General features: G+C 39.3%; 1 protein-coding gene across 2 annotated transcripts in view; it reads left to right on the top strand.

Annotated features, from left to right (window-relative positions):
• EPHA3 (EPH receptor A3) overlaps nt 1-24,088 on the top strand; it is a 228,999-nt gene that overhangs the window by 6,464 nt on the left and 198,447 nt on the right. For both annotated transcript variants that reach the window (XM_082076386.1, XM_082076385.1), the window contains exon 2: nt 11,926-11,990. In XM_082076386.1, coding sequence (XP_081932512.1) covers nt 11,926-11,990 — 65 coding nt within the window. The remainder of the gene's footprint in view (nt 1-11,925; nt 11,991-24,088) is intronic.

The raw sequence follows: 24,088 nt of genomic DNA, 5'->3' as shown, positions 1-24,088 counted from the left end.
CCTGCTGTTTCAGGCAAAATATGGAAGAAAATCCCATTAATCTGCTGGAAAAATATTGATGAAAGAAGAATAGCAGACCAAACGAACAGTGGTTAAAACTTGCTAGCAATTAAGTGAACAATAGGATGAATGTTAAGGTTCAGTCAGGGCAGTTTAGTGTAATAAGGTGTGGGAATGGTGCTTTCTTTTTTTTCCTTTTTTTTTTTTTTTTTTTTCTTTCCAGATGGCTTCTCATAGCATTTTTATATCTATATTTGGATGGAAAGGTTTGCATTGCATCGGTCTCTTCTTTTAAAAATAATTTTAAAAAATTGCTAAAGCATAGCATAACAGGACAATTATTAAAACCAGAACTTTTAAACTGTTGCCTAGCAAGGGAGGGGTTTGTAGAAAATCCAGAGTGCAGGGCTACTCTTTAAATAATAATTAAAGCACTGAAATATGTTTTGGTCATGGTAGGCTTCCCACAAACTTTGTGCAGTAACAGATAACGATGAGTGACATTGGATTTCTTGGTTTAGTTGTTGAGAAGCTAGAAGGCAGCTAGAGGATTTTTGCTCTGTTTGCTGTTTTTTCGAGAGGCAAGACTTTTTGAAAGATCTCTTTTGGAGAGGGAGAGAGAAGGATTAAAAAAGAGCATAGGTAGGCAGAGATGAAGTGAAAGTTGGACTGAATCCTAGGAAAAATCAAACCAAGATCCAAACTTTCTCCAATTAATGACAATGTTAGGAAACCAGAAGTCAGTGCTGACCATGATCTGAACACTGAGCAAAGCACAAATTAAGAAATTCCTTGCCTCCCTGAATGTCTAAGCTTTGTTTACGTTAGTAAGTTTCATGACTATGATTTACCAGTGGTGAATTTCAACAGAGGCTGCAGTTTAGGCAGGGTAGAGGCATTTTTACCATTCTGTTTAATCTTTTGGTAATGGTGCTTGGGTTTTTTTGTTTGTTTGTGGTTTGGTTTGTTAAAAAAAAAAAAAAAGTAAATTATGTCTGTCCAGCCTTAATGCTCATGACCAGCCATGGAGAATACACACTTAAGGCACTTATATTAAAAACAGGTTCTGAGATGGTAGGGACCTTATCCCGCAAAAGCTTTTATCCCATGGATGATTTACCTCTGAGAGAAATGTCCTAGTAATGGTTGAGAGTTGAGCTTTCCTGGAAAAGGTGGTTACAGCTGTGGAAAATGCAATGTGCTCACCCAAACCATGTAGAAGTAACCCGACTGTAGGGAAAAACTCATTGGTCTCTCTTGTTCTCAGCCCACCCACCCACACTGCCCTGCAGTCTTTCCCTTGTGCCTGTGCTTTTTCTTCTGTGTCTTCCTTCCCATAAATCAACATTCAGCCAATAAAGAGTAGATGGCAGAGATTGTCTTTTCCTCATTGGGAAGACTGCCTGTCTGTTCCTTCTTATTAAATGCTGCTTACCAAAAAGGGGGATGCTTTGATTCTGTAGATGCCCAGAAAAAAAAAGACACAGGAAAAGAATCATATGTTTAATGGCATTGCTTTTTCCATAGTTGCTTGTGTTGATCCTGAAAGCTGGGTTAAAGCTGGACAGAGAGTGTTCAAGAAATGGAAGCAAAAACTGTCCATGGTAACTAAGGAAAGCAATTCTGGAGAAGAGGTATGAGGAACATGCTTAGTTTGTAGAATGTAATGGAAACCGGACCCGTTTGTGGAAAGGCAATGGAAGTAGAGGAATAAGCAGAAGACAGGGGTCTGAAAAACTGGCTTGTGGGTAGATGGGAATAGAACAGTCATTTAGGCATTTACCTTTGTTATAAATATTTGTATTTCTCACATATGGAAATAGTGAAAAAAGATGTTAGCGGGGTTTTGGTTGCAAAGGCAGCAAATGAAGTCAGGGGCAATTCCATTTTTCATATGGATAGCTCAGCACACATGTTCTGCATTAATTACCTCCATAAATTCTGTTAACCTGGCAAACAATGAAAATATCATGTTGGTGACATCACTGTACTGGAAAATAAAACTGGTTTTAGCATCTTGATTTTCTCAACGTGACATTTGAGGAGATTTCATGTGCTATTGGCATTTTACTCCCCCAATTTGTACTGGGATGTTTAGCCATTTGCTCTGTGGGTTTATTTTTATTTGTGGAGTAGCTGTTTAAGAACCCAAGCATTTCATAGGCCATGAAAGCTGGAAGCCCTGAATCATGGAAAGAGAGAAGAAATGCTTGACACAGCTCTGTCAGGGCACACCAGAGTAGGTGGCTTTCCAAATGTAGTATTGCAGGATTCTCCGAATTTTTTTTACAAGTCTTATGATCCAGTTCTTGTCTCCAAAATTTGTCATGAAAGGACTATTGATTACTTGATGTGATTTTTGGTGATTTCAGGACCTTGAATGTGCTTGAACTGCAGTAAAATTGGTGGGAACTTAAGAACTTTTAGTCATGGGTGCTGCGTGTGCCCAGGGATCTTTTCTGTGATACTTTTTGGTATCTAGATTTCTAGAAACTGATCATGTCTTACTGAGTTTGGAATTCTCAATTTACTTTAAGTGAACACAGACACTATGTAGCAAGGTTTTGGTTTTTTTTTTCCACTTTAAGTTCCTAGAAGGCTTCCCAAAGGAGATCTTTGTAGCACTCCAGTGGACCTCAAATCTATCAGATCTTAGGAGAGCTCAATTCTGCAAAACTAATGAATACTGAATATTATGTCTTTCCCAAGGGAGGAGGAATGCAGAAGTAAAAAGATTTAGTTGTGCAGTGTGCTTAATCCCTTTTGAGAAGTGCTTTAGAGCTTATTAAAATTGTTTGAGAAATGTTTGCTGTTGAGTTTTGGCTAGACACAGGCATATAGTACCATTTTATGTGCCTCAGGATTCAGCCACCCAACGGGACTGGCAAATACAGCACATCCTGCGAGACACCCACTTCTAGTCTGGGCTGGTGAAAGGCACAGGGCGGCTGAGTTTAGGTAACTGAATTTCATCCTTAGTTTCTGTTGGTGGTTTTGTTTGTTTGTTTTTGTTTTGTTTGGGATTTTTTTTGTTTGTTTGTTTTTCCTGAGAAAGACAAACTTGGCTTTTGCAATTTAAACTTCCTTTTAACACAGTGTCCACCATTTTGCATTGACATGTTTAACATGATGCTTCAATGGTTCAGCGTTAACATTATAGTAGTAGAGTAGAATGAGATTTGCAGGATTTTGATTTGAATGTCAGTTCAGCTGAACAGCAATTCAGATATCTAGGGTGGTACTGGAAAAGGACCAATTAGAACTGGTTTTTAAAAAAATGGATGCAAAGAAGTGAAAGCGACACAGTAATTTGGAACCCATTAGGGTAATCCATTTTTAATTTTTATATCCTTGTCTTAATGAAAAGAACTGGCACATATCAACTTACAGGAAATAGCCTAATAAAACTGAAACCTTATTAGGCCCCTTTGATAAACATTGCATTCCAGCCCGCCAGTCATATGGTTTTGCATACTTGGAAATTGAGCTTTATGCTACTTTAACAATATCAATAGAACTCTCATGTTTCAGACTAATAAAAAGAAATAAAATCTGTTTTGTCTTTGGTCATCCATGAGAATGGATGGGTGGTTGTCAGCGTAATGCAGACAGGTAGTCCAAGAAATAGCACTGTACGGATTTGTCACCTCGCGCCTACAAAAAGAGCTGCTAGTTCATATGTCATCATCAGTGAAGAAATGACTTGTCTTTGTTTTCTCTTTACAGTAGCCAGAATAACTTCTGCAAGGTGCTAAGGTAGGAGGTTCAAGTGTGTCCGCACATCTAAATAGGCTTGATACTGATGAAAGAGAGGGTAAGATGAAGGCTTTATATATGCTGCCTTAGCTATTGCTTGAACCCCTTCCACAATAGCATGAAGGGAACGGCTTTTGGTGTGACATGAACACTTGCAAGATTTCTAGCAACAAAATGTTTTCTGTTCTGCTTTGAAATCAGTTCCAGTTTTGTCTGCTAAGAAACAGTGTAAATCTGCAGTTTTGCTCTCTGAAACCTTGCATGGGTGGCTTTTATTTTTGGACCTGATTGTGATTGCCCTGGCTGTTTAGGGGATTTAGGATGGCATTGTCCCTTTTCTACATGCAGGCTTCACACTTAGCAAAAGGAGGAAGTGATAGGACAAGATGAAATAGCCTCAAGTTGCTCCAGGGGAGGTTTAGATTGGATATGAGGAAAAAGTTCTTCATGGAAAGGGTTGTCAGGCATTGGAACAGGCTGCCCGGGGAAGTGGCGGAGTCACCATACCTGGAGGTGTTTAAAAGGTGTTTAAACGAGGTTCTCAGGGACATGGTTTAGTGGTAGAGTTAGGTTATGGTTGGACTCGATGATCCTGAGGGTCTCTTCCAACTTAAATGATTCTGTGAGTCTATGAAGACTGCTGGAGAGCTTCTGCTTGGTGTCGAGTGCAGGTGATGAGAGCCTGGCTGGCGGGACCGAGGTGCGCTCAGAGCTGAGGCTGCCGGTTGGCGTGGTCTGAGCCACTGGGAAGGGGGCACAGGAGCGCTGCTGATCCCCAGCAGTACTGAAATTCACTCTGTGTGCAACAAACAGGGAGAGGGCTGCTGTGCAGCCGCAGGGCCTCCCGGGTTGGCTCTATTTTTGCAGTTTACAATCCATGCTTTTATTTATAGGCATTCCTGCATTGCTCATCGCTGTCCTGTGTTCCCTCTTTTGTGGCAGCCTTTTGCGAGAAACTCGCAGTAAGGTTCCTGCTTTGGCTGCTTCGGTATTCAGCTGTAGGAAAAACTGAGGTATCTAAATGTGTTCTCAGACGCCCTTGAGGAATGTGTTTGATGAGAAGAGTAAAATCTGTGAGGACAATGAAACTCTTCTTCTTCAAAAGCTATGGGCAACTGCTGTAAAAATAGAATTTGCCAAATAATCCAAATTGATGTATATGTTCTATAAAAGCAATAATCAATAGGATAACTTGACACATATTGCTAGTCTTTTTTCTTTTCATCTGAGATTTGTAACACGATCTCTTAATTTTGGAAACAGTTATTTACTGATCATTGAAACGAAAATAATGGAGGCTTGGGCTATCCGGTCTTCTTTTGTTAAGATTCCTGTACTGGAGCAACTGTTTTTTAATTCATTTTGGTTGTCCCTTGTCTGTTAATCTCTTGCCACCACCCTGGTGGAGTTCTTCAGTCAGCAATTTACCCACAGATTGAACATGACAGTTTCCAAATTTGGAATGTTCTGCACAAAATCATTTTTGTATTGTACAGTATAATGGCACAGGCACGAAGGGTTGAAAGTGCAGACCTCACAGCATTGTGCCTCTCAAAGGACTGTAGTCTGGCTTTGAGCTGTAGCAGAAATCTCACTGAGAAATCTCACATTTGGAAAAGAGTTGTGTGGTAAATGGGCCAAACTTTGTTGGCATTTGGGTTGGGTATGCATTACAAAGTATGTTCCATTGGCTATTTTTAGGAGACTTTACTCTGTGTAACTTAGTGTCACTTTGCTCCCAGGGTGATCCAGGCTGGAGGGAGACACAGTTGTAAAAGCAGAGCTAGTAGATGGGGACCTAGCAGATACCTGTTATGCTAAGGTCATTTTCTTCTGAGCAAGAATGACATCTATATTACAATATTTGAGGAAAAATTTAGGATCACAACATCACAGCAGACAACTTTTTTCGTTAATGGATGAGCAGCAAATCAGGCCCCAAGTCTGCTGCTTAGAACCAGGCTTCACTGTTGAACACCCTTCCATGAAGGAGAATATTGCATAGGTTAGCATTGCTTCATGGGACGGTTTCTTATTTACTGATTTGACTTATGTGTTGTCCATTTCCAAAGGTTTCATGGTCTACCTTAGCAAATTTCAGCATGATTTCATCAACATCAGCATCATAGCTGATCCTAGTTGGCAATTATGGTGAATGCACCAAGGTGCATTGCCTTTGGCCTTGCCTGGGCCCAGCTTGTCTTCTCTCTATCTGTTGCTTCTGGCCTCAGAATAAACCAAAGATACAAACCTGATCTGCTGCAGTTCCACTTACTTCACTTTTGCCACTTCTGGGGGAGTGGAGAGTTGAGAAGACTCAGATCTGTACCCATAGGTGGATGGAAATCCAGGTGCAAGTCTCTTTAGCCAGGCAGAAGCCACCATTCTAAAAATGTATGTCAGGGTTTGCACTGACTCCACTCTGTCCCACCCCAAAACCAAGTTTTGACTGACTTCTTGCCACAAAGTATTTTCTTTGCTGCTCAGGATTATATGACACATTTCAATTATGGGCATTCACCATTTTTTCTTTTTTGTAGCTGCATAGCAAACTTAATTTTCCCATTTGTTAGCATTTTTTTAATAACTAACTAGCGTATTTCTAAGCTGACAGTTTGATGCCAAACAGGAAAACACTAAACAGTGATGGTTTCTTGTTCTTTGGGGTTTTTTAAAACTTTTAATCGGAAATGTTAATTAGTTGAAGAAGTATTTTCTATATTTTACCTCATTGACTATACTCCATATTTTTGATGTAAAGAATATGATTTGGAAATGCCTTCCAGTGGTGGAGTTGTTTGTATGTTCTTTAGGTATTGCAAGTTGCCTTCTAGCAGGTTTTCTTTGCCATTTCTTCGCCATTGGGTTGGTTCTATCTGGCACAACATTTGTTTATTATTTTTATTTTTTTTACTGGGAGTGGTATTTATACTGTGTTCAGTTCTTTGTAGCAGTTGTTATTCCATGTGTTTCTGGAAATGCTGCTGCTGTCAGACTGTATTCAGGTATCTTGCTGGTTTTACAGTTCTTTTTCTTTCACTGGCATTGCTTACCCCTGATGAAACCTGCTGTTAGTGAGCCCTGTGGCAGGCCCTCTGCCGTCACCCTCAAACTGGAAGCAGTTTCTGATAGTGTGAGCAGGGATGTGTGTCACATTCTACCCAAGCCCTCATTTGTCTTCTCCTTGATGCCATGAGTAGGAGAGTGAGTGAGCTTCGCGTTTCACATCCATGTCCCTGCTCTAGTTGCTGGAAAGAGATTCGTCCTTTACCCCCTGGGCATAAATGCATACTGAGGGAACTAGTAATGCTTTCTCTAGTGGCTGTGAACAGAGAAGTCCAGAAGAGTCAGGCAGGAGAGAGCTTCTAAAAAGAGAACATGTTCTTAATCAGCATTTTGCCAGTTTGCCCGCCCTCGGCAGAGATAACTACATGTACAGTATGGTGAGCAAGGCTGTTGTAGGAAGGACCAAGTCAAGAGACCCAGCCAAGTGTTTATATAATGCTGCAGTATTTTAATACCGGTAAATTCTCCCTCGTACTTACTACTAGTTTTAAAGGGAGTTAATTAAATTATGGGAATCAATGCAGGACACTTAGATTTATCATAACCAGTGATCCCTTTCAAGGCATTCTGCAGGAAAGGATCATTGATAGCAGCAAAGCTGTTCAGCTAGTTTAAGAGTTACACTTAGTAACTGGCTGGTGAACCTCAGAGATTTCTGTAAGAGTTAGCTGAATTATACTCGCACAGTTTTGCAGGAGGAGGAGATACAAGGAGTCCAAATGAGTTGGGTGAGAAATGCATAAGCTTTGGAAAGAATTTGGAAATCCTGATTCTCTTTCATGTGGTTTGACTCATAAAGCACCTCTTTGCTCTCTTCTGGAAAGCAGTAATAATTAGAAAGGACGAAGTGCTGTTGATTTCGTTTTTGGGACGTAATATGCCAACCCTTCCTCTTCTTCTGTTCCCCAGTGCCCCATTTAAGGACATGAGAGCTGTGGGTAATTGGACCCTGAAGTTGGGACCATATCTGACCTGCAGTTATGATGGCTTGCACAGCCGTGCTCTCTGCTGGGCCAGTTGTTCAGGAGAACCTGGTTGTTACACTTGCAAGGAAAGAAAATCTATTGCCACGTGAAGTAGTGTGACCTCTTTTTTTGTGTTTGTGTGTTTGCTTGTGTCTTTCCTTAAAGACACACATCTTGCATAGGACAGTGCCATGAGAGAGGTTAAACTCACTTCTCTCCAGTTCCCTCTTTCATCTGGTAAATACATGGCTGTAAGCAATTGCAATACATTTAAGCATTGGCTTTCATTTAATTGTATGTGGGAAAATGTTAGGGTCACACTGATACTGGCCTACTGATCGTGATCTGACTATGTCTTCGTGTTACGCTTCATGAATTGGTCAGGTCAGTCTTGTGAACCAAGTGTTGCCTTTTGTTACACTACAGGATGGATCAGGGTTGAAAAAAGTTGAAATTAGTAATCAATGTTTGTGTAAAGTTTTACTTTTTTAATTTTCACCTAATCCTACAAATCCATGCAAAAAAATTAATCAGAAAATTAATATCTAATCCACTCCTTAAGTATTTCTTCAGTCTTAGTGTACAGAAATGCTATTTTCGCCTTCAATTTCCAGACTGATATGTAATGTTAGAACATAAAATGACAAAAAATAACATTACCCTTCCCTATCATTTTTGCCTAGGGACCATGATCATTGCAGCCTATAGGTTCTGTATTAATTGTTTGCTCTTTGTTGAGGTGTACAACTCTATCTTGAAGTCATAGGAAAAATGAGTGTCATAGAAGCTTTTTTCAGGGAGAGGGAAGCATTTCTTTCAGGTGACTAGCTGAAAGGGAATATGTTTTACATTTTAGATACTATTAAAGAACAGTACACTTTTGGTGAAAAATATTTTTTTCTTATTTTTTAATAGGGGAAAAGTATTCTATGTATGAATTTCAGTTGGATTCTAAACAATTTCATCACTCAGGCAGTCTCCTATGTGTTTCTGCTTGACTGTAACATCATCTTACTAGACAAATGACAAAGACATCCAGGCAAAGGCAGAGTTATCTAGGGGGTCAGTATAATTATGCTTGCTTTCTTCAGGTAATTTTTTGCTCCCCTGGTCTTTTATTTCTTGGCATTTCACTAAAATAAAATGGAAACAAGTGGTCTTTATAATCACTGAAGAGCATGTGGCTAGAAAGGTGAAGGAACTTAAGGTTTTCTGATCTTATTCTGCTAGATGTTAAATAGTTACTTGACCTGACAAGCTTTGTTCCTTCTTGCACAAATGAAAGAAGTTGAACACTGTGCAGTGTGAAAGCATATAAATATGTTTAGCACAAAACTACTTATTAATAAAGTTACAGGACTGGAACATAGCTTTGCTTTGATTATTTTGTCAGTAATGGGAGCATTCATACCACTCTTTTTAGGTACTTACTTGCATTCTCTGACTTGCTTCTGAACTAGAATCCTACTGTAGTCAGTGTGAAAACTTCCATTCTAATGATTTCTAAAATGAAGTGAAATACCTAGGAACATGGAAAAGTAGTTTGCCCAGCAGTGCCAGTTTGAAGGAGGTGAGGTGGAATCAAGGTGAGAGGCTGAAAAAATGTTAATGTCATAGATTTCATTTCGATACACAGCAACACAAGTTGCCTCATGGCTGGGGCATCCACCTGTCGTGGGCCACACATGGCTTGCACTGAATATTCAGTTGTCGTCATGGCCCTGTTGTAATGCCTGTGATTATTTCTCATAGGAGTACCTGGTAACCTGATGAACATGCTCTGAGATACAGACAGGCAGCAGGGAGTTGGCATTATCGAGGTAGCATAGAGCAATATGGGATAGTGATGCTGAAGGCTGATCTGCACCTTGCGGGCATGCTCTGACTGCCAGGCTTCTTGGCAGGTCTGGGCAGGGAAACTACCACCAGCTTGTCAGTCTGTTGCCTGTTTATTTTTCGGGATGAAACTGATCAATTTGGACTGAATTCATAAATTTCAGAGCAGCTGCAATCATGTTTTCAAGAAGCTTATTCTTAAAGAATAAATACATTACTTAAGTTTAGCCGTGAGTGATTTGCCTTAGCAACTTATTGCCAAGTAATTTACCTCAGAAGTCATACTTCTTTCACCACCATGTATTGGAGATACACAACAAACATGTCTGTCTTATTGCGGGAAATCCATAATCTGTGTGAATTTGTAGTCACGAAAGCAAGATGTGCACTTCTTCTTTTTGAATTTTTATTAGTATTTCCTTTTTGTACATGCAAACCTCGCTTCAGAATAGTCTGCCTAGGGCCCTATGCACTCGATAAAGGACTGACTGATTTTTCTTTGTCTAGGTGACTGAGAATTTAATTATTAATAAATGCAGAGCAAATAAATATATAATACTGGATTATGTTATTTCTGTAAGATTAGGAACAATATTTTGTTTATTGATGTAGGTAAACATTCAAAATACTGCAGGAGGAAACATTTTCCTCACATAGTTGGCAGAGCAGCTCATTCATGGTAGTATAGCACTGCATATGTACACATAACACAAATGCATGCACACACAAATGTAGACAAATGTATGGATTTATGGTTGTTTATGACATGGTCTTGTTTCTAATACTAGACATTTGTTTTTCCCTACTGTGTCTCCTCCTGTACATGCCAATAACAGGAAAAAAATGCTTTCATAGCTCTATTTTTTTTTAAGTGATGTCCAAAATTAAACAGCAATTAAAAGGAGAATGATGAAATAATACAAATTGCTTAACTTAGCAGATTCATAGATAATCTCCCTCATTCGTTCTCTTTTTAGTCCTTTTGTTTTTCTCTGAGCACCAATACCATCTGGTTCTGGGAGCAGTGACAACCCTTCAGGCTTACAAATAGGAGCTGAAGCTGCTCAGACTGCTATAGTGGCCACCTCTTTCAGGTCCATCATTCTCGGGTGTTAAAATTCCCGTGCACATGATGTGATTTATTTATTGTCTCATTGTCAGTAATTTCCACATTGAAGGGGAAAAAATGGGGGTGGGAGCACAATGAAAGTAAGCCCAAATTGCAGATAATAAATATTGAAGGTGCATAGACTGGTGCAGTTGCAAACAGCATTGTAATGTCGTGTGTTAATACTTCATCGGTTTGTATTTATATAAAGGCTATTTGTATGTGTGTGTGTGTGTGATACTTTGTCTCAATTAACCTCTTATGCTTCATATTAATACATAAATGATTAGTTAGGGAACTGTGTGGTTAAGGACTTAGAGACTATATGGCCAGGATAAGGAATAGAATTTATTTTTATAACAAGCAAATACGAAAGAAGAATAGCCATTAATTTGTATTTTAAATACCTGTCATGTTTTTAAGTGGATATAAAAATACTGATTTGATCGACTAGAAAATTTCTATATCAGACTGTTTACAAATAATATCTTCCTTCTTACTCTGAAAATTGTTGCATGCCTCTTTAAAAAAAAAAAGATAACAGGAAGATTAGCAATGAATTGATGACCCTCTTTAAAAGTAGGTTTGTCTGAACTTGTAACATTGTAAATAATTACTTTTGTATCTAATGTGTTACACACTACATTTAGAAAACACTTCACTACTGCAAGACAATTTGAGAATAGATTAGATCAGGAGGAGGAAAGAACCGCAGGAAAGATTTTAGTCAGCATTCATTATTTATTTCTGTATTCTGAGAATATTATATATGCCAAATAGAGGCCTTTAATCAAATAATGGTTAAAATATTCAGATCTCACCTGTGTGGTTAGATGCATTGACCCAAATTTCAGGCATCCAAGGGGAAAACGCTACAGTTTGTGCAGCTGATAGAAGCACTCTGTTCCCACCCCCTGCTGTAATTAATTTGGCCAGTGATCCATTGTTTGTTTTTTGTCACTTTTTTTATTTTGAAAAGTTCCCCCGTCTGCTGTTCATGCCATGTTTTAAGATAAACAAGAGGATCCTTTTCATTTGTCTGCCTTTTTCTTTGTAGCTAACTGCCAGGCCACCTGAACAAATCAACTGTTTCACAAGGTCCCCAAATCAACACATCTTCTGGTACGGGTAACTGGGGTTAACTGGACAGAGGCAAATGAGACTCATTCCTCTTCATTTTCTCTTCTTTTGTAGTTAATCTGCTGGATTCAAAAACAATTCAAGGGGAGCTGGGCTGGATCTCCTATCCATCACATGGGGTGAGTTCACTAGACTGTGAAATGGGAAAGTGCTGCTACAGACCAATGTGCTATTTAACCATTGTTTCCTCTTCAGAGGACACCGTGCAACAGTGCTGGTGGTTTGAAGCTTCAAAAATAGTCTGCTCTAAACTTGCGATATATAGCTTATACAGGTATGGTGCCTTCTCTTTAGGACATACATCGCCCTGCATATAATCCCCAGGAAGAGCTCACTCTTATTGGAGAAAAAGAAAGAAAGAGGTGCACTGAGGGGGAAAACAAATAAAATCTCTTTATGTACTGTTCCTTCTTCTATCACAATGTGTATTTCTAAAAGATATCACAGGACTGTATCTTATAGTATTACTTGCTAATTTATTCAGATGGAAGTAGTGGGAGCTGAAAAATTTTTGGGCATATCCAGGTGGCGCAAGTACTTATAGCTTTTGTGCTGAATTGTTCTAATACTGTTACTTAGAAATTAAATAAATATCAAAATAATGTTCTTGAAGGGTTGTTTCGTTGTTTGTTTGGTTGTTTTTTTTATGTTTTGTTGTGGTTAGTTCGTTTTGTTTTTCTTATTTACCGTGTATCCAGATCTAATGAAACTAGACGTTCTATTTGGAGACATGGGAGTGCAGTCTTAGAGCATCTGCACTTTTGGACTTGCTAACTGTAATTTTTACACAGCATTTGCCACCAGTCTCTTTTTAAAATTTTTGATGACTTAATATTACTGCGTAACCATCCAGTGGTGCTGATATGTGGTCACTCCCCAGCTTCTTGTCTCTGAGGAATATGTATGTGTGTTTGAGCATAGTAGGAACAACCCATTACTCTCTTGCTACCTTGCATAGTGCAGATATGCAAGGATACTCTTGCATTTCTGCATTCTGTCCCTTGAACAAAAAAGCTCACCTGGCAGGCTGAAACCCCAGTGCCTAGAGCTTCCCTCAACTTCAGAGAAGGTTATACTGTCAAGTCTTTGCTGAAAGGCAGCTCTTGGAGAGCTTTCTCTTGCTTTCTCATCACTTGTGCCTGCCTTGATGGTGTTCTGTTTCCTTCATCTAAGGCAGGGGTGTAGTTATGTTTATACAGTCCTAAAATTGCATTTGGCCCTTTGAAGGCAACCGCGAGGCTGTTGTGGCCCCCGGTGAAAAGGAGTTTGACACCCTTGATCTAAGGCTGTCTTATTTTGGTTTCCTAGCTTTAAGATGACAACTCCTAGGAGTTTTCACAAGTCTCTGCTTTCCTGTGAGTAAACCTCTTTACCTTATGAGTAAATCTCTGCCAGAGAGTACTGCCACTTCTAAATACTTGTGAAATGTTGTCTCTAGCCTTGATAAGGGTGAGGAGTTGCTAGCTAAGAGTCCAGCCATTGTCCTTTTTGCAAACCAACTGCATTTTGAATTCTCAGTGTTGGCAGGTATTTGCTCTTTGGCTTGTTTGTAGGATCATGAACATCTGCTTTTTGATTCTTCTGCAGCTTTGGGCAAGCTGTAACTTCACTTCTATCATTCTTACAGAGATTAGTCGTGACAGTGCTTTTGCATCTCTGTCTTGTGGAATTCAGTTGTTAGTATTAAAGTAGAGCCTTCTTGATATTAAGTGTTATGTGGGTGTTTAGCAGTATTTAAGGATTAAGGCTTTGTTTATTTTTTGAGTTTATACATGGATGTCTCTCTGTGTCTCTAAACAAATTGTTCCATTCTCATGGAGAAGAAACGGGAAGAGGGTTCATGTTTCTTCCTAGTGGCTGTTCCTGCTGACTTTTCTCAATAAGAAACCTCTATAAACAGGATGTCCAAGAGAGAACTCTCCAGCAATTTCTAGCTCATCAGCCTTTTTTGTCTCCTCTTGCATTTTTCTTTTTTATTTTCTTGCAAAGCCCCCACCTTTTTTGTTGTTGTTGTTGTTTTTGGTTGGTTGTTTTTTTTGTTCCTCTCCCAGCTGCCCAGCCCTCTTCTCTTCTGCTCATCTCCTTGCAGCCGTGCATATCTACTGCTCTGCTCCCTGCAGCTGTGCCTCTCTTGCCTTGGATGCCTGAAGAAGTTGGTAGGGAATGATTCAGGGTATCTTGGGGGCTATAAGAAAAACAGATGTGCTACATTACCCCACCAAAAAGGGCCCCCAGATCTCTCAAAGAAATTTTATTAGCTTCTGCAAATTTTTGTCAGGTAAATCCAGCACAACTTGTTTGTGTGTGTCTGTGCATGCTGTTCCTATCGAAGCCAAAGTAAATAATGGAATTGCACTGATGTTCTCACAAGTTAATGAAATTCTTAATGAAAAATTGCGTGGTCATAGATTAAAGTAGATCATGTACTATGAGTGGTTTTGCAAAAGGACTGAGACTCTAAACTGTAGCCTTCACAATACTGTGAAAGTTTTAGCTTACATATTGAGACATGAATGTAAAGTATAGAAATAGTAACATCTCTCCTGTCTGACTTTGCATTTTGCTGTAAAATGATGACAGCTTGAACATCCTGTGAAAGAGACACCTCCTTCTTACAGCCTTTTATTTATAGTCAATTAATTAAACCTGGTAAATATAGCTGCATCTGTCTCTGAGCTAACTAAAATATGAACTTAAACTTTAGTGGAAAAACATTATAATAAAGATGTCACATCATATTGAAAGATTGCTAATAGCATAGTGGTGATTTACAAGGTGGAGCTAATAGAGCTACACTTGAGGCTGTGATTCGCAAATGAGAATATTGGTGTTGTGCCAATTCCTCTCCAGTGTGCAGCAGTGTTCTTATGTGAAGCCATAAATGTCAGTAAACTGAGGCTGGTGACTTACTGAATTTTTAAAAATAATTTAGCTGAAGTGTTTAATAAACCTCTTGCCAGGTTAATAATTTTATCTTATCAATAGATGATATTGATTGATTTCTGGCAAAATGACCCAAATTGATTGGTTGTCATTTTCAGCATTCAGTGCTGGTTCTTTATTCTTTTAAGTCTGCCTTGACTTGGGCATATATAATAACAGCTTTCCAGAAATTCCTGAATATTCGTGTTAAGATTTGTAGCTCATTTGTATTCAAAGACTTCTGTGTCCCACATAAGAACACTCTAATGGCAGTGTTTTAGACCATGGTTAATAGTATCACCCTGTAAGAATGTGATCTCTCCTTGAACCATCCCACACAGCCACAGTCTTGGCATCAGTAACACTGATCTGGTCAAGCTCATTAAAATCCCTTAAGTACAAAACATCAGCTCTTCTAGATAGCAAGGCAACAGAATTAAAAATTATAATAGCGGGCTTTGCTGATGCGTGAACATGATTGGCAGCAGCCACAAGGCCTGTATCCTGTACTACCATCTCCAGCACCTGCCTAGGCAACCTTTTTGTAATGCTCGTCAGTCAAATACCAGTTGCATTTCTATAGGTTTCATTAAAGGGGAAAGAAAGAAGACCTACTTAGTCGCTGCAGAGTATATTATTGATATGCTGATTAAGCATAACACAAGTGATCATTAACTGCAATTCATGTAAATTACAGCAGCACAGATGTGGGGGTTGGGAGGATAAAAAAGCAAGTCACTTTAATAATATACAATAGAAACGCGATGGATAATTCATACAAGACAAAAAGAGTACAGTCTAAATCCCGCTCTGCATATTCATGCAAGTAGTTGTGTTGGTTTCAGCATCAGTTATTTTAAGTAAGAAAGATGTTTCTAATTTGACTCTACCTCCATGTTCTTTAGGAAGTTTGAAAAAAATATATATTTGTGACATAATAGCAGTACATCGTTCTGCAGCCACCCAATTTGTGACTTGATCTTTACATGTTTATTACTCATATTTATGGAGTTGAACTATTTGGGCAATTTTTTTTTACATAGTTAGTAGAAAAGTGAAAGAAAAATCATGCTTATCTAGTTTTGCTTGTAGCTAGAGAAAAAAAATACTCTGGCATTTATTATTGTCACGTAACAAATAATTGTAAAAAAAACTCAAACCAAGCCAGAAAACAAACAAAAAAACCAACACTGAACTGTTCTCTTCATGGCCAAAGTTAGTAAATTGCAGGCAGAATTTTAAGAGGCTGGTCCTTGAGTTTATTCAGAACCATCTGACTTCTTTGAGAGCCAACAGTGCTCAGTACCTTAAACTTTTGGTCATGTACTTGAGCTGCTGACTGTACACTGAAGTGCTTTGAAAATCTGGCATGAATAAATTTGCTTTTTCTTAGTGGTCACTCTCCTGATCATTTGGACAAAGCCAGCTGATCACCTCAGTAATGGAAATTGGTTCATAAATATTAGAGGAGAGCAGGATAATATCCCCCGTTTCTGTAATAGTTTGTGTGGTGCTGGGAAGGCTAGAGTATGAGTGACTGAGATTAATAAGGGTTTTTCCATCAACTGAAGTTGGGTTAGAATCCAAAAACCCAAGCAAAAATGAGGAAAATGCCTCCTTTCTTATATTTCAAAAGCCTGAAAGTAGTTTGTCACATTAGACTGTATTACTGCTTACCCAGGAGAGTGGCAGTCTCCTTGGCTGCATTTATTCTGGTTTCAATATCTGGCTGATGTATGGTACTGTAAAACTTTTTGGCCTTTTTTTTGTGAGATATTGTGGACACCGTCACTGAAGAAGACTGACTAAATAAGCATTTGGATATCAGATGTGACTAGATGAAGGTAGAGGAGAACTTGTGCAGATTTACATTTTGCCTGTGTTTAATAAGCTGCATTCAAGAATCCGGGCACTGGGAACAGAAGGTTTCTCTGTTTATATAGAAGACATTTTCAAGATTAATAAGTATTCCCATAAGCGGTGGAAATAATGAGGTTTATTTTCTTGCAGCTTTGTGTCTTGTGGTTGTGGGCTGTGATTGAAGGGTGTTTTTTTTTTTTTGCAGTAGGTCCGTAATGCCAGTGGGTTTCCTGGTGTTGTGATTCAGCCTCCCCCTCAGCTGGGCACGCAGAAAGTTTCTCTTCCCTACATGTGTCTCTTATTTTCACACCACTGCAGAATCTTAGGACAGCTGAGCGTCAAAAAAACCCTTGAAACTGGCCAACAAATACAAAAATTTATGAAACAACCTAATTTTAGTTTTCTTTTGAATATCGACTGACATCTTAGTCTGTACTCATTTCTTTTGTCTGAGACACCAAACTTAACCTTGTCAACTTCTAAGTGATGCTGTGTTTGAAGTGGGGAGTATTACCAAAATCACCAGGTGGTTGTCAAAATGAGTTTTAAAATAAAACAAATGGTATCAAACAATTGTTATGAGACAAAAGATTGAAACTGAAACTTGGTAAAATAAAAAATTAAGTACTTTTTTTTCAAAATGAAAACAGGCATGTTATACTATAATATGCTTTCTTTTTGCTATTCATTAGCAGTGGAATTTCCTTAGTACTTCTTAAAACAATGCATTCTGTTAAAAACAAGATTTATCTATGTTTTGCCTGAGCTCCGGTCTCCATACAACTTTATATATTTCCTACTGTCACCCTGCGTGTCATGACTTGTGTATCAGGTCTGAAATGCAAGCAGACTATTTTGGAGATTGAAAGCCAAACTAACCACTTGGGATTCTGCTTTTGTGAATCATAGACTTTGTTTCATTTTACATTGAATGGCTGACTGATAAAGTAGTTTTTTTCGTTTATATATATATATATATTTTTTTTTTTTGTTGTTGTTGTTGCTAACATTTACTGTTGGGGTGCACTGAAAGTATATTTCATTTTATTCTCATTTTTTCCTAAATAATGAGTAGAGATAGTGTTAAAAAGTAAGAGCATTTTTATTATGGCTTTCGTAAGTTCTTCTCTTCCTCTCCAATTTTCTGTAACCAAGCATGTGCTATTACTTATTTTTAGATTTTTTGTTTTATTCCTACTAGAATAAAACAATTTGAATTTATTTTTATTACTATAAAGTGAATTATTTTGCTTTGGAGAAGGACACTTAAAAATCTGCCTATTTTGAAATCAAAATTTCTTAGTTCACACTCAGAGCCGTGAATCAGAGTGCAGGGATGGTTTCTTCAGTCTCCAAGTGCTTCTTTTATAGGAAATCTGAACATGATGAAAAATAAATTTATTTGTACTAGACTTTTTTCCCCTTTTTGACAGGTATTACTTTTAGCAATACAAAGCTATGAGATACACCAGATGATTATTTTAATTATATGAATATTGTTAAATTTGTGACAGCATTGTTTAGTACTGCTTTCTGAATGTAATATGAAAGTTTTGTTAATGCCTTCAGAAGCAGTATGAGAATAGTCAAGGGTAGAATGTACTTTACAGTACAGAATGTACTGTAGCTGGCTTTGACTTTTGTTTCATCTGTGCAGTATCTTCAGCTGCTTGTATTAAGAATGCATTTAAAATGGAAGTTTAAATAAAAATAGTTTGAGTTGACTAAACAAATGAGGGAAGTGTTTTAAAAAAAAATGAGATCACGCATGTTACTTCAGAATTATATTTATGACTGTCTCTCATTATGAATTGTTACCAGAAAGAAAGGTCTTTTTAAAATTTGGAGCACTATGATATTCTTTAGATGTAGTGTTTTGATAGTTGTAAGCTGTATTTAATTAGCTTGAAAAAGTCAATGTGAACATAACGGTACTGTGTTTTGCTACATTTTAAGAACGGCTTTTATTATAATTTGTCAAAGTAAAAAGTGGACTAATTTCCATTCCGTGATCGTTATTGAGAGAGAAAGCCTTCCCCCACCCCCTTCTTTTGAAACTAGCATTTTTACCATGTTACTACAAATTATAAGATTTCTATTAAGAAAAATGTTTCAGCAACAACAAAAAGCTAAATGTACAATAAGTGCAATGTCCTTGTACCATTTTTTAAATGAAAAATATGGAAAACTCCCTCATATTTCATTAGCCTCATCAGTCATTTTACTTACTGGTAATAGGTTGCTGAAGGTTGGGTATCAGTTTTCTGTGGTTTCAAAAAAAAAAAAGGGGCAAGTTTTGGCTTCTGTTCCAAGAGTTAAATAAAGATCTTATTTAATGTTGGAATTGCAGATACTTCAGCTTCCAATTTTTCTCTTTCACTCTCAAAGCTTAGAAATGACAACATTCTCCTCATGGGCAGAATTTTATTTCTGTCAGCCTTGTCAGCATAAACACAAACCGTTTGTGAGAAGTTCTTTCAAATGGCCTGATGACCACGAGATATTTTTCGCCTTGTAAAGAGATGCTTACTTTATAATTTTATGCGTTAGTCTTTTGTGCTGAATTTATTTGCATAAACCAGAACAGAACAAAGTAAATACAGTAACTGTCAGGAAATGCGACATTATTTATCACAGGGGCACGCTACAGTCGATTTTAAGTGTGTTTTTATAACATCAAGACCACAAGAAGAGTAACTACAGTCTCCAGTTAAAAATGCCCATAAATGGTTTCGCCTGATAGCTTTTGCTGTGGTTGTGCATTGTATTTTTTTACGGTCTAAGTAGTTTTGGTAGGTAATTTATCCTGGATATAGATACAGGTATATTAATGTTTTTCACACAGTGTGAAATGATTGTTCATGTAGAATAGTATTTTCTACCATTTAAAACTGTTTTTTTAAAGTATTGGAAAGTAGGTACCTAAGCGCATTGATGGCTTGCTGGCTCTTAGGTTGGACTAGCAAGACTGAGAATGCAGTAGTTTCTAGGCAGGAGACCCAACATATTGCTTGATTCCCCCCCCCCCCAATTTTTCTAAGTTGCTTGTGAAAGCAGCCCGAGGATTCTGTTCACTAATTTTCTAATTTCGCACACATGAACTTCTCCAGAGTGATTTCCCAAGCTTTGCCGTCAGCCTTTCAAAGCGCTTGGGGGAAGAAGCGGGGAGCAGCAGCCTGTGCTCCCCGAGGCAAGCGGTGTCGGGCGCTGCGCGGCTTTGCCGTCCGGCGGGCGGCCCCGGGTGGCGGCGGGGCTGAGGCCAACGGCGGCGGGAGGGCAGGTGAGCAGCAGCGGGGAGGGCCGGAGGACACCTGGGCGAAGGCCCGTCAGGGAGCTCCCTCCCTACCCCTCAGAGCCTGCGGGCTGTTGCCCCCCCAGACGGCGCCGCGAGTCCCACACAGGGCTGAGCGTTACGCGGAGCCCCGGTGAAGTTCAAGGCCTTTCCTTGGGGCTGCTATGAGATCCGCGGCAGGTTTTCCCGGGGGTGGAGGCACCCCCAGGGGCGGAGCGCCGCGGAGGTTCCGTCCGGGAGGTGTGTTCGAGGAGGGGTATCGCGGGGGTCTGACCCTCCTCACCGTTCTCTTCACCCTGCTTAAGCCCCTCGTGCGGCGGTGGGATTCTGCGGGGCTTACCCCCTTGCCAGGAGGCCTTGGAGGAAGGTTAATAATTTCAGCGGAGGGCTAGGACGATGCCTCACTTTGCACTTCTGCTACGTCCCTCCTGTTATTAGTACTATTAGGGTTATTCAAAAGCGAAGAAGAGGCGCGGGTTCAGCAAACGCAGCGCGACTCGCACTGCTCGCTCCGACCGAAAACGTACTAGCGGCCCCGGCCACCTCGGTCCTTCCCCGCCGGCCGCCCCAGCGCCCCGAAGCCGGGGCGCGTCCCACCGCCGGGAGCGGCGCGGGCGGCTCGGCAGGTGGCGCTGTGCCTTCAGCGCGGCCCCCCCCCCGCCATCCCTGCCCCCCTCCCCGGGAAATGAGGGGGCGGGGGGGCGGGCTAGTGGCCGGCGCATTTTGGCTCTCGCATGATAAGGCTTGCCACGTCCTCAGGCAGCTGGTCTGGTTGCCTCTAGATGTACCATCCACCTCCAGAATGCAGCGAACGGGCCAATATTTCAGTTCTTCAATAATTAAGTTCTTTGTGTACTTGATTTGGTTTGGAGCAGAAGGTGTTACGGTGAAATGCATCTTTCATACTTGTGTTCTGCTTTTAATCAGTGGTTGAGCTCTGTGAAGGGTATGCTGGGGTTAAGGGCTCTTTGCACTCTGTGTAGGTACTATCTTATACATAAATGGTGATGAAATCTGTGAGTTTTACTCTGTGACATTTGGTCCTTGCATCTGTGTGTTGGTTTTCCCTTCCTAACTGCTATTCCTCGATATTTCTCAGACTAGAACTTTATTTCCAGCTGTTGTATTTCCAGAGGCCCCAAAGGGTCATTAAGATACACAGAATGATTGCTGGTTGTCTGTTAGCACATGTACATGGATGACTGCTGTGCTGCCATGAGGTTTTTGTGCTCTAGCATTACACAAGTAGGGACAGTCAACACCATCCTTCCTCAAGGGCCTGACAATTGATTTTAGTTAGACTCCAGGGAAAAAAAAAAATAGTCACTCTATGTTCTTGTTTCTAAACCAAATAAAAACCTAAAATCAAAGTGAATCTTTAAAATCTATAGGACAGTTGCTGTTTACAGTAGCTGAAGCTTAGTTTCTAAATGGTAGGAATTAGGGGGTTTGTATTCTTTATCAGTTGTTTATCTTAGAATATTACAGGTAGATTTTGGTCACAAATCCTTTAATTAGACTGTATAGACTTGATGATATTGACCAAAAAATTGTGGTGAATTAACTTGCTTGAAGTTCTGATGTTGCCCCAAAATTACAAGAGGTTGATGATATTAGTGCTGGTTATGGATCAGGCGGCAGAATAGCATAAATTAGAATCTACTTTTCACTTGAAATATTTTTTTTAAAGTTTGATACTGAAATGTGTCTTAGTTTCAGAGATGTAGATTATCAGAGAAATAATGAAGTCTTGTCTGGAATAATTGCCACGAGGCCATCTAGTCCATCCAATCTCCTGCTCAGTGCAGGACTATTGCTAGTGTTGTATCAGGTCAAGCAGCTATAGTTTTGGTTCATGGAGTCTAGGAAGCCTATGGGGATAGAGATATCACAGCCCCTTCAGGCAGCCTGTTTCAATGTTACACAGGCTTCCTGTGGACAGAATTCTGCCTGATATCTAATTTAAATCTCTCAAGACACAGTTCATGGCAGTTTTCTTTTCTTACACACTTCTTACACATCATCTTACACCATCTGAGGAGAATTTGTGTTAAGTCCCTTTCAAGTTGTTGCAGTCTGTAGTTAGATCACTCCCTGGCTTTTTTCTTTTTAGAAGACTGAACAATCCCTGTTTCCTCAGATCATGTACTTTTATCTCCTGTCTTGGTATTGAGCAATCTTATTAGGTATTATGCCATGCTCATTGCCATACTAGCTTCTTTAACTGGGTGAGATAAACATGTGGAAAACCTTCCCTAGGATAGCAGAAAAAACTCTAAGAATAGGTTGATGTAAGAGTGTAGATGCCTTATCTATGTAACTGACCAAGTGTTTCAGTCTAGAAGCGGTTCACAAAAACTTTATATTTTATTTTACATCCATTTTACCACCCAGGGATTTGACAAGTAGAAGCTAAATGGTTTCTGGAAGAGTTGGGATTTCTTGGAAAGATAACAGCATAGTGTGGCTTACTTCTCCACAGCTCCTAAAAATGAGAAGTCTGGTCCTATACTAGCTTGGTATCCAGGAGCTCTTAAATGGGTGACATGTTTGTCTAGAATCTGGAAAAGGCCTTGAAAACGTTCCATCTTAAGAGCTTTTTCCATGAAAGCAAAAAATCTTAAGCTTATATTTTCTGCTTGAGGGGGAGATTCTATTTGTTTAAGTTTTGATAGCAGGAATGCTTTTTGGATTTGTGTTTTATCTATCTATCTATCTATCTCTCTCTATATATATATTTATATATATATATTTAAGCTAAACATGTTTTCTGATGGTGGACGGTGCACAAAAAAAAAAAAAGGCTAAGGAAGTAATGGCAGCTGAACTGAAGATGAAAACTCTGGGTAGAATTACATCAAACAGTCAAAGCTGGTGTGGAGAGACATGCCAGGTGTGAGGGTGAGCGAACAATCAAGATTGAAATCTGCAGAAAGCAACATGGATTAAGCTGCTTGTGGAGCTATCCTCCTGTCTCAATCTGGGAGAGTTGGAGCTTCTTTCTCATGTGACACTAGGGAATTAAGATGCAACAACTACCATCATGTTGAAAGGCAGGATCCTTTGATTTCTATGGCAGGGAGAGAGCTTGGGCTAACTCCTAGCTTCCCTGTGACTCTGTCTCCTTCCTTCATATTGCAGAGATTGATTCAGTGACATTTGTGCCTGTCATCTGTTCAAAATTCTGCGTTCATGAACCTCTGTGTAAATATTTACCAGCAGTAAACAAACAGACAGAATTCTTGCTTTTCTGCTTCTCATATAATGTTAATGCAAAATTAAAATCCCAACCAGAACTTCAGAAGTTAATTTTATTCCTGGCCATGTAGTTTGATACATAATGTGCAATGCTTTCCATCAAACTTACAGGATGTGTAACCTGGCAAAGCAAACATTGCTACTGGAACTTGAGCGTTTATGTTCCCTGATGTCCTTGCTTTACCTGTTTAACTTTCACTAATATTTTTGTGACACTTTATTAATAAACATAATGTATCCATGACTGTAATTTAATTTTACTCTGAAACCTGGTAATAAATGTTTGAACTGCAGAGAATATTTGTAGAAGTGTTTTAGCCTGAAGAAATGCTTAGAGGAGAAGCTGAGCTGTTCTTCCTCTGATGGCACTGTAATTCAGCAGCATATATTCAGAAGTAAATGGTTTTCAAATTAGAACATCTTCTTACAATGAAAACATCCAGAGGGGCAAACGTTAATAAGATCGGTAGGAAAGTACTATGTGGATGAAGGACAAGCAAGGGCGGTGATGTAGCACACAAAATGAATGTGCAGCCCAGCTGGAAACTTTCCCCTCTGCTATGTGACTGATTTGCCAGGACCATTGGAATCCTGAATTATTGTTCTTTTGTAGGCTGGCAACGAACTGGAGGTATCTCCTAAATACACATGTGGCTAAATAGAGGTATTGGCTTTAACACACAGAGGATGGGATTGGATGGGCAGACAACAGTTACCAAATCTTTGAACAAACCACTTACTGAATGTCAGTACTGTCAGATCTTTAATTTACATAGTATTTTAAGAGAAGGCCAGGCATGTCTGTCTTGTGCTGTAGCAGAGGATGGATTGTGGACTACCCCACTTCTGAGTTCCTGAAGAGTTTGTGATTTTATTTTGAAATAT

This window comes from Streptopelia decaocto (genome assembly GCF_964273445.1).
Source record: "Streptopelia decaocto genome assembly, chromosome: 1".
NCBI lineage: Eukaryota > Metazoa > Chordata > Aves > Columbiformes > Columbidae > Streptopelia > Streptopelia decaocto.
Note: the sequence above shows the minus strand (reverse complement) of the source record. Positions and strands in the feature narration are given on the sequence as shown.